Here is a 10,748-nt window from a genome sequence, read left to right as displayed (position 1 = left end):
CAAGCCAATGCAATTGCTTCTTGCGAGCTTTTTACGCGTGAGTATAGAGCGTATATTCCTTCAAAGGAAATTGAAATTGATGGGGTCATCACAGAATCGAGTTTGACTGTTGATGACTTAGTTAAGCATGGGGTTGGTCGTTTCAAAGACACCATACTTAAAGACGTAAAAATACTTGAATGCAAGCAATTGCATTCAGTATCACACGAAGGAGATAAAAAAGTTTATCGACTGTCTGACTCATTTCGAGTGACTTTCGCTGGGTCTGCGCTGCCCAACTATGTCATTATCGATAAGATTCGTCTCCCTGTTCGCCTTTTTATCCCTCGTGTAATGAATTGCCTTAATTGCAAACAGCTTGGCCACACAGCCACTTACTGTTCCAATAAGGCACGGTGTGGCAAATGTGGGGGTTCTCATCAAGAGGATACATGTAATGAAAATTCAGAAAAATGTTTAATGTGCGGAGAAAACTCACATGAGGTCCCTGCATGCCCCATTTATAAATTGCGTGAGGATAAAATTAAACGATCCTTGAAGGAGAGGTCTAAGCGCTCCTATGCAGAAATGTTGAAAAATGCTACCCCTAAACCCATCTTCTTAGAAAACACTTACACATCTCTATTTTCGGAACAGTCTGACTCTGACGGAGCGTGCGAAGGTACATCATTTGTTTTACCCGGAAATTCCAGAAAAAGAAAACAGTCTTCTTTTCCCAAGCTGCCAAGCAAGGGCCTTAAAATTTCTCCACCAATAGATAAACTGCGCCCAAAACCGAAAAATTCCGATTCAAAACCGAAATCAATTCCGCCCGGTTTTGGGAACGTACAATCCAAACAGAACACCATTACTGGTAATAATAAAATTTCGACTTCCTCTGAGCCTCAGCCAGGGGTAGGATTATTGAAATTTTCTGAAATTGTTGATTGGATTTTTAAAGCATTCAATATTTCTGAACCACTAAAGAGTATACTTTCAGCTTTCCTCCCAACAATTAGAACATTTTTAGAGCAGCTGATTGCTCAATGGCCCATCCTTGCAGCGATTGTATCTTTCAATGGGTAATTCACCTCCTCCAATGAAAGATTCCATCACTGTTTTACAGTGGAATTGCAGAAGTATCATACCTAAAATTGATTCCTTAAAAATTTTACTGCATAATTTAAAATGCGATGCTTTTGCTCTATGTGAAACATGGCTTACCTCAAACATTAATTTCAACTTAAATGATTTCAACATTATTCGCCTAGACCGAGACACCCCGTATGGAGGAGTGCTTCTAGGAATTAAAAAGTGCTATTCTTTCTATAGAATTAACATCCCCTTGTTTGCGGGCATTGAGGCTGTAGCTGTCCAAACGAACATTAAAGGCAAAGACATGTCTATCGCTTCTATATATATACCTCCCAAAGTTCAAATTGGACAACGTCAAATTTTTGAGGTAGTGGAATCCATGGCTGCTCCGCGTCTGATACTGGGAGACTTCAACTCGCACGGAGTATTGTGGGGTTCCCTCTACAATGATAATCGATCCTCTTTGATTTACAATGTTTGTGACGAATTTAATATGACAGTTTTAAATACTGGCGAAACAACACGCATCCCCAGACCTCCTGCACGTCCAAGTGCATTAGATCTATCTCTGTGCTCGACATCACTTCGGTTAGACTGCACGTGGAAGGTTGTACCTGATCCTCACGGTAGCGATCATTTGCCAATCGTTGTTTCAATTAACAGTGAATTAGGCCTTACGAATTCAATCAATGTTCCTTATGACTTAACACGAAATATTGATTGGAAAACATACGAAACATTAATTTCCACTTCTCTTGCTTCGACAGAAGAGCTACCCCCTACCGAAGAATATGAATTCCTAGCGGGTTTAATTATTGAAGCAGCAGAACAAGCCCAAACGAAATGCAATCCTGGAATGACAATAAATAGACGGCCCCCTAATCCTTGGTGGGACAAAGAGTGCTCTGATGCATATGAAGCTAAACAAGTTGCCTACAAAGAAATTATGAAACAGAAAGGGGGTATACGTGAGAACTTTGAAAATTATTTCATTTTGCAAAACAAATTTGACAGTATACGTCGTGCCAAAAAATCTAGTTATTGGAGACACTTCGTTAATGGCTTGTCAAGAGAAACATCAATGAGTACTCTTTGGAACACAGCCAGAAGAATGAGGAATCGAAACGTGACTAATGAAAGCGAAGATTTTTCGAATCGTTGGATATTTAATTTTGCCAAGAAAATTTGTCCCGATTCTGCTCCTGCGCAGAAAATCACTCGCGATGCTCTCACAAGTAACGATTTCATAGATTCGCCTTTGACAATGATGGAATTCTCAATTGCACTCCTCTCATGCAACAATAATGCTCCGGGACTAGACAGAATTAAATTCAACTTGGTGAAGAATCTGCCTGACCTAGCAAAAAGACGCTTGTTGAATTTATTCAATAAGCTTCTTGAGCAGAACATTGTCCCGCACGACTGGAGACAAGTGAGAGTTATCGCTATTCCAAAACCGGGAAAACCAGCCTCCGATCATAACTCGTATCGACCGATTGCAATGTTATCCTGCATCAGGAAATTGTTGGAAAAAATTATCCTACGACGTCTCGACAATTGGGTTGAGGCGAACGGCTTGCTATCAGATACCCAGTTTGGTTTTCGGAGGGGAAAGGGAACGAATGATTGTCTGGCGCTACTTTCGTCAGAAATCCAACTAGCTTATGCAAAAAAAGAACAAATGGCGTCTGTGTTCTTAGACATAAAAGGAGCATTCGACTCTGTTTCCATTGATGTTCTCTCAGAGAAACTACATCAATGTGGTCTTTCACCAATATTAAATAATTATTTATACAACTTATTGTCAGAAAAGCACATGCATTTTTCATATGGCGATTTGGCAACATTCAGAATAAGTTACATGGGCCTCCCACAAGGTTCTTGTTTAAGCCCCCTTCTCTACAATTTTTACGTGAATGATATTGATAATTGTATTGTCAGCCCATGCACTCTAAGACAACTTGCAGATGATGGCGTGGTTTCTGTTACAGGACCAAAAGCCTTAAATTTACAACAACCACTGCAAGATAGTTTGGATAATTTATCAAGTTGGGCTTTGAAGTTAGGCATCGATTTCTCTACGGAGAAAACAGAGTTGGTTGTTTTTTCAAGGAAGCGTGATCCAGCTCAGCTTCAGCTTCAGTTGGTTGGTAGAACGATAGCCCAAGTCCTGACTTTTAAATACCTTGGAATTTGGTTCGATTCTAAAGGCACATGGGGAGGCCACATTAGGTATCTAATAACGAAATGCCAACAAAGGATAAATTTTCTGCGAACAATAACTGGATCATGGTGGGGTTCTCATCCAAGTGACATGATAAGATTGTATCAAACAACAATACTTTCAGTAATGGAATATGGGTGCATCTGTTTCCGTTCAGCTGCGAACACTCACATTATTAAACTGGAACGGATACAGTATCGCTGTTTACGAATTGCCTTAGGTTGCATGCAGTCGACCCATACGATGAGTCTTGAAGTACTAGCGGGAGTTCTTCCTTTAAAAGACCGATTCTGGGATCTTTCTTCTCGTTTACTTATTCGATGTGAGGTTATGAACCCACTGGTAATTGAAAATTTTGAAAGACTTGTCGAGCTTCAACCCCAAACCAGATTCATGACAGTGTATTTCAATCACATGTCACAAGAAATAACGCCTGCTAGGTATGTTCCCACATACGTCAATATACTAGATATTCCTGAATCCACTTTATTCTTCGACACGTCCATGCAAGCAGAGATTCGTGGAATTCCGGATCATCTACGCTCGCGGGAGATCCCTAAAATATTCACAAGTAAATATCAACACATAGACTGCCTTAAAATGTTTTACACTGATGGGTCACGAATCAGTGAGGCCACTGGTTTCGGTATTTTCAACAATAATTTTTCAATTTCTCTCAAACTTGCAGAACCCGCCTCTGTTTATATAGCGGAACTAGCAGCAGTTCACTATAGTTTGCAAATAATTAATACTTTACCCCCGAACCATTACTTTATCCTCACTGATAGTCTCAGCACAATTGCAGCTCTACGCTCAAAGAGGATTGATAATCACGATCCATTCTTTTTGGGGAAGATACGAGAATCTCTGAGTAACCTGACAAGAAAATGTTATAAATTTACCCTAGTGTGGCTCCCCGCCCATTGCTCTATTGCGGGCAATGAGAAAGCTGATAATTTAGCCAAGATTGGTGCACTAGATGGTGAAATATATGAAAGACCCATCGCTTACAATGAATTTTATAGCGCTTCTCGACAGAGGACACTTGCTAGTTGGCAAACATCTTGGGACAATGGAGATATGGGACGATGGCTACACTCAATTACCCCTAAAGTATCAACGAAGGCATGGTTCAAAGGATTGGATGTAAGTCGGGACTTCATCCGTGTGATGTCTAGGCTCATGTCCAATCATTATACTTTAGATGCGCATCTCCGTCGTATTGGGCTCGCTGAGGGTAATCATTGTGCTTGTGGAGAAGGTTACCATGACATTGAGCATGTTGTTTGGTCCTGCACTGAATATCGTGAAGCCAGATCACAATTAGTAGATTCTTTACAAGTCCGAGGAAGACCAATCCATGTTCCTGTTAGAGACATCCTGGCGTATCGCGATCCTCTATACATGGAACTTATCTATCATTTTCTAAAAACAGCGTCTGTCAAAATTTAATTAAATTCATCTCCTCATGCTCTCATCCAAGGCTAATCATTCACCAATTAAAGGAACCTAGAATATTTAGTTTTTAAATTTAGACAATAACAGAAAAAAAGTAAATAAATACACCCGAAAATACTAGATCAGTATGAAATACAACAATGTAAGGAAAAAAGCAAACAATAAAGTGATTTCAGTGTTAGTTTTAGACAAAGTACTAGTATAGTTAAAATTAGTCTTAAGGATTTTTGTAACGTGCTATGTAAAAAAAGAAACTGGCGTAAAAAGCTATTGCAAATGCCGTGTCAAATAAACGTATGAAAAAAAAAGGCATAGGTTGCAGTCGTTAAAAAAACTAGATTAGCTAAGTGTAAAATTGCGAATTTTTCAACTTTTCAGGAAAGAATTTTTAATCAAAGCGCAGTTTTGGAAATTTTAAATGCAAAGAAGGGGTCTGTCAATATTGCAAAATGGCAAATGCTGCCACTTTTCAGGAAAGAGTATTTAATTAAGTAAAAGCCAATCAATAGGCTGTTGAAAATTGACAATTTCTGACATTTCAATTGCGCAATAGAGTCTTTGTATCAAAATGATTTTTTTTACTTTTAAGGAAAATTCTTTTAATGAAAAGATAACCATTTACAAGAAAAAGTCGCAAAAAATGACAATTTTGATATTGTTGTCCCAGAATCGAACAATGTTTCTTACCAAACTGTATATTACAGCATACTGTTCGAAAGGTCTAGGTTTCTTCGTTCAAAAAATGTTACAAAACCGAAAATTGGCTGAAAATGGCAACGTAGCTAATTTGGTTGTGGCGAAGGTCCCAAAAAATGTTTTTTTGCTTCAAAATTTCGCGTGTACATTTTTTTGTATCGCATTTGCTATACTAGTTCATTTTATAAGTTCAAAATCACTGTAGCACATTGTAATCTACAAAAAGTTGACAAACTCTAAATAGTTGAAACATTTTACCATTTTAACTATTACTTTTCAACGGACAATAACTTCTTTTAACGAATAACATTTTTCTAAAAAAAAGCTTCTACTGGGAACATTGACAGCTCCCTTGTGCATTTAAAATGTCCAACAGTATTCATTGTTAGATACCATAACCAAATAGCTGCTAATAAAAAAAATCAGATTTTTTTTGTACGGTTTCTCAAACTAGCATGGATTTTTTTTACGCGGTTTCTCAAATAACACGGATTTTTTTTGCACGGTTTCTCAAAATAGCACGGATTTTTTTTGCAAGGTTTCTCGAAATAACACGGATTTTTTTGCACGGTTTCTCGAAATAGCACGGATTTTTTTTATTCGGTTTCTCGAAATAACACGGATTTTTTCACACGTTTTTTTTGCTCGGAACGCATCTCCCGTGCAAAAAAAGAATTTGGTGTACTTATGTTAATGGTCCGAATGTCAAACAACATCTGACATGGTCAGTCTAGTCCCTGATCTCGCACAGACTAGAATACACACACCGCTCGTTTACAGCAAAGCATACGAACGAATTTTACCCGCGTCGCTTCGCTTCTTCTTTACACTAGTAGGGGAATGATGGTTAAAACCGACACCTTAAGCTTAACACTTTTTCTGAGTTGCCACAAAACCAATAAAATTATAATTTTTGTGCAGAATTCTCCTTCAGAAAATTCTTAACAAGGCTTAATTTTTTCAGCGCTTCAAAAAATTAATTTCATTAAAAATTATTGGTTGTAAAACTTGGAAAACAAAATGACGTTTTGTAGTCACTGCGGGTAAAACCGACACCCCATAGGGGTAAGATCGACACCCCCTTTAATTTATTTTCCCTCCACGTTACTGAAATCTTTACCTTTTTTTAAAAATGAGATATATGCGTGATTAATAAAGTGTGAGTATGTATGATGCAATTATGTGCTTTTTATAGCTTCATCCTGAAGTGAGGAGAAGAAAGTTCGAAAGCGTAGTACTATAAATAAGAGTATTTTATTCTATAGGATTATTTCTTGATATGGGTATTTCCAAATAATCCTTACGCACATCATTGTAACCTTCAGTGTCATTTTATTTTGCAAGAGAAGATTTGCAAGCGATTTTCGTTCTGCTAATCATGTTCATTCACTTATAAGTGACACACATACACTTCTTAGTAAAACTATCTTTTTCAACGATCTACTGGGGTATACATAAGATCATTGTCTCATTGCGATAAAGTTCGTCTATGACAAACCAAGAGAACGCTAGAAATTCGGTTTGATGAGCTTTTTGCAAAAATAGCAAAAGTTTCGATAGAACCAGATAAGCAGAAATTCCAATTTTTGATTTTTAAAGAGACTTACAAGAAATATACACAATAAAAGTATTTCTGTGTATCTCTGCTATTACTATAGTGTGCCAATAGTGTAATTGAAGTGTCACAAAGATCCCCAGCATTTTGTAATGAATCGCAAGTATACACAGCTATCTTAACAGTGTGTTGGTTTTACCCTAACCATAGTATGCCGGTTTTACCCCAACAGCGCACATTTTTTTATAAAAGCAATTAAAAATATTAAATTTCTCAAACTCGTCTTCAATATACCTAGTTGATCATACTAATAGGTACTAAAAAATTAGGTGATTTGAAAAGCTTTTGTTCGGTTAAAACCTTAAAATCCACCAACAAAATTTAACATCCAGGCGAGTATGAACGCTGCTGTCGTATGTTTTGTTTATTTTTATGACATTCGGCGTACTAACGTAAATCCAATTTTTCTTCAAATTCTCTACATAAACGTACTAATAATAAAATGTTATTATGAAATGAATAAAAATTTGATTTCTAGGAAAAGTTGTGGGGTGTCGGTTTTACCCACAGTGTCGGTTTTTCCCACAATTCCCCTAACAGAAAAATGCCTCGTTGCCCCACGGTGAGCAAAATGAGCGAACAAATAGCAAAGTACGCCCACTAAGGGAAAACACTGTCGTGATCGACTTTACGCAAACTCGACGAAGACCTACAGTGTGTGAAGTGGAACAGTTGATAAAAGTGAACATGAATCATGATCTTACGGCAGTTTCACACCTCCAGCTGCATCATACAAAAAAAAAAAGGATACTAATAACGTTCAAGACGCTACCCGATGCAGAATTCTTTAGTGCGATGAATGATATGCAACACGAAATCGAATACGACAACATTAAAACCAAGATCCCCGTCTATATCGACCGAGATTTTACTGAAGTTTTATTATATGATTTGGTACCGCGCACTACCTCCGAGTACATTAAAAATACATGTCTCAATACGGAGAAGTGGAATCCGTTAAGAATGATACATGGAGAAACTTTTTCCCCGGTATTCTTAACGGGGTTTGTATCGTGAGAATGCACCAACCTATATCATCTTACTTGACCTTCGAATGCAAAGCTTCTCAAAGGATTGCCTAAATTCAAAAAACCCTTTGCGCATACCCTGGGCAGACACCCACGTGCCAGTTCTGCAACCAAACGGCACACTACGGTAAACCATGCGCTAAACCTACTGCGGAAAATGGATCTACTACAACACGCACTGATAAACAGCCTTCCACTGCTAAACCACAGACAACCGGCCAAAAGATAATCCCCGATAACCCTAAGCAAACACAGTACACCGGCCGCAGGAATGACCATACAAGAAGACGGATACACCAAGCTCACTAGTAAACACAAGAAGCTTCAAATAACAGCCAACAGTGAGCAATCAACCAACTCTAGCGATAGCGATATGGACGTACACGAGAGCGAAGAAGAGGACAGACAGATTAACCAACAAGCAGCAAACGGTAAAGGGAATAATGGCAATACCGCTTCGCCCCCGAGAAAGATAACGAGAAACAGCAAGCAGTCCCCAAGACAGACGATCGCAATGATTTTCGCATTTTTTTTACTTTTGAAATGTAATTACCTGAAATGTTTATTATTTCTAAAAAACGGCGAGTGACCTTTATAAACAAATAAATAATAATAATAATAATAATCTGGCATGGTTTCGCTAATAAAGATATGTGGAATTTTTGCAATATATTGTAATGTACTAGGAACACTTCTCTTGTAAATATTTAGAAGTTTATTATTTCTATTGCTATTATTTGCGTATTCTAAATACAATATCAATTAATAGTACAATCCCGGAAAATACGTAATTCACTAAATTTGTAGTAATATTTCGGCACACCTTATGCAAATGATAGCAATAGAAATCATAAGGTTTATGTTCTAAATATTTACAAGAGAGGAGGTCCTAGTACATTCTATGTAATATATTTCAACAATTCCACATATTGTCTGTTTGCTGCTTTGTTCATTAGCGAAACCATGTCAGATATTGTTTGTTTAACATTTTAACCATAAACATGATTATCAGCATGTACTACATCACGTATGGTTACAGCACTGGATATTGTTTCACTTAAATTAATTACATTTCAAAATATTTAATATTTTTAATATTTTATCGCTTTTATCGAATTCTTCGTCCGGTTGAAATCAAAGGTCATCGCCACACTAAACTGAGAAGAAACACGAAATCTAGGTACCATTTTGCCAGACAAATAAAATTCCAGTCACTTTTCAGATGTCTACTCGACCAAAGTCCACCTTTAAACTGCTATTCTTTGCCTTTCACCGATTTAGACAAATTCCTTGTTAACGAAAAGCAGATTCCCGAAAATTAATGCAAATTGAGCTCATCCCTTAAGGTCGTCCTAGCGTCCACATTGGAGTCGGTATTTTCAGCAAAATTATAGAAAACGAAATAATTAAACAACTAGCCCATGACCAAGTACAAGTATTGATTCAACCACATTCTTTAAAGGTTAGTTTGTTGGAATGCATTGTTTGTTAGTTGTTTATTTTATACTATTAATTTCGCACTGAATTAGAAGTGATATGAAATAGGGAATTTCAGAAACTGTATGAATTAAATTTACGCTTATCAAACAAAAGTCTGAGTTCGGGACAATATTTCACAATTTACGAGAAGATTCTTCTTCTAAAGAGGTCTTGTTTAATTCCGCGGTTTGGTGCTCTTTTAGATTAAATTATTTTTAGCGGCGCTACTTGCTTCGAACTCGATGCTGATAGATACTAGAAACCCTATGTTCAACAATAAATCAACAAAGTATCCTCAGTTTGCTAGATTGGATTATCTCTTTTACCAGAGCTTCGCTTATAAAACTGTCTTAAAAATTCATATTTCCCATTCGTTGTTAATACTTTGAAATTTAAAATAAGTTGTCGTTATTTTTGACCCATTAGTAGTTAAACTATTTCGTTCAGTACGACGAAAATTATCTATAACCATAAACTTTAAAACATCACGTCGATATTTTGAAATTGGCACTTACAGGTTTGATCATGGTAAAACTGCGGGGTAAAGCTAGTTTCCAGTTTGTAAGTTCGAGTTTTCAACTACACAGATTGTGTTTTCCTACTGTTTCGTTGAAAGTCGCAGCAACGCGCGATGGGTATTAGCTAGTATCCCATAGAAACTACATGTTGCTTCTGAGTGTCCCTGTCTACAAACACTTCCAGCGTGGATTGAGGATTCGGAGACAGACAACAACTTTAATGTCGCGATTTTTGTTTACTTATACTGCATCATTCATTTGACTCGCGTTATTACCGGGAAGATTTCTGGAGGCGATGGTATTTTGATTATCTCTAAGTTTTATCTCTATGTTATATGTATTCTTTATTAAAAGATTTGCATGGCCCCGAAAATACCAGTACTTATTTTTATTCAGGACCGGTACTTCACTTCTTTAGGGGCTGTACTAATGCAAGAACTTAATCAGCGCGAGACAGACTGTAGATGGCAAATATTGAGCTCGAGTATTACGGCACCCAAAATAGTGTTACCGGGCTTTTCGATACCGGTGCTACCGGTACCACAACCCGAATAGAAACAATGCTTTGTTTATACTAAACAAATCGAAGTTACATTTGTTACTAAATTTAATGAATTTGTTTTTATTTGGTTTAATAAGGTAGTAAAAAGAAAAAA

The 10,748-nt window shown here is 37.2% G+C and overlaps 1 protein-coding gene across 1 annotated transcript in view; it reads right to left on the bottom strand.

The window, feature by feature from the left end:
• Nucleotides 1-7,767: 7,767 nt before the first annotated feature.
• LOC131696090 (uncharacterized) overlaps nt 7,768-10,748 on the bottom strand; it is a 38,692-nt gene continuing 35,711 nt past the window's right edge. Inside the window, exon 4 of the mRNA XM_058984626.1 lies at nt 7,768-7,790. Coding sequence (XP_058840609.1) covers nt 7,768-7,790 — 23 coding nt within the window. The remainder of the gene's footprint in view (nt 7,791-10,748) is intronic.

The sequence above is a fragment of the Topomyia yanbarensis genome, chromosome 1 (assembly GCF_030247195.1).
Source record: "Topomyia yanbarensis strain Yona2022 chromosome 1, ASM3024719v1, whole genome shotgun sequence".
Taxonomy (NCBI): Eukaryota; Metazoa; Arthropoda; class Insecta; order Diptera; family Culicidae; genus Topomyia; species Topomyia yanbarensis.
This window is presented reverse-complemented; position numbering and strand designations above follow the sequence as displayed.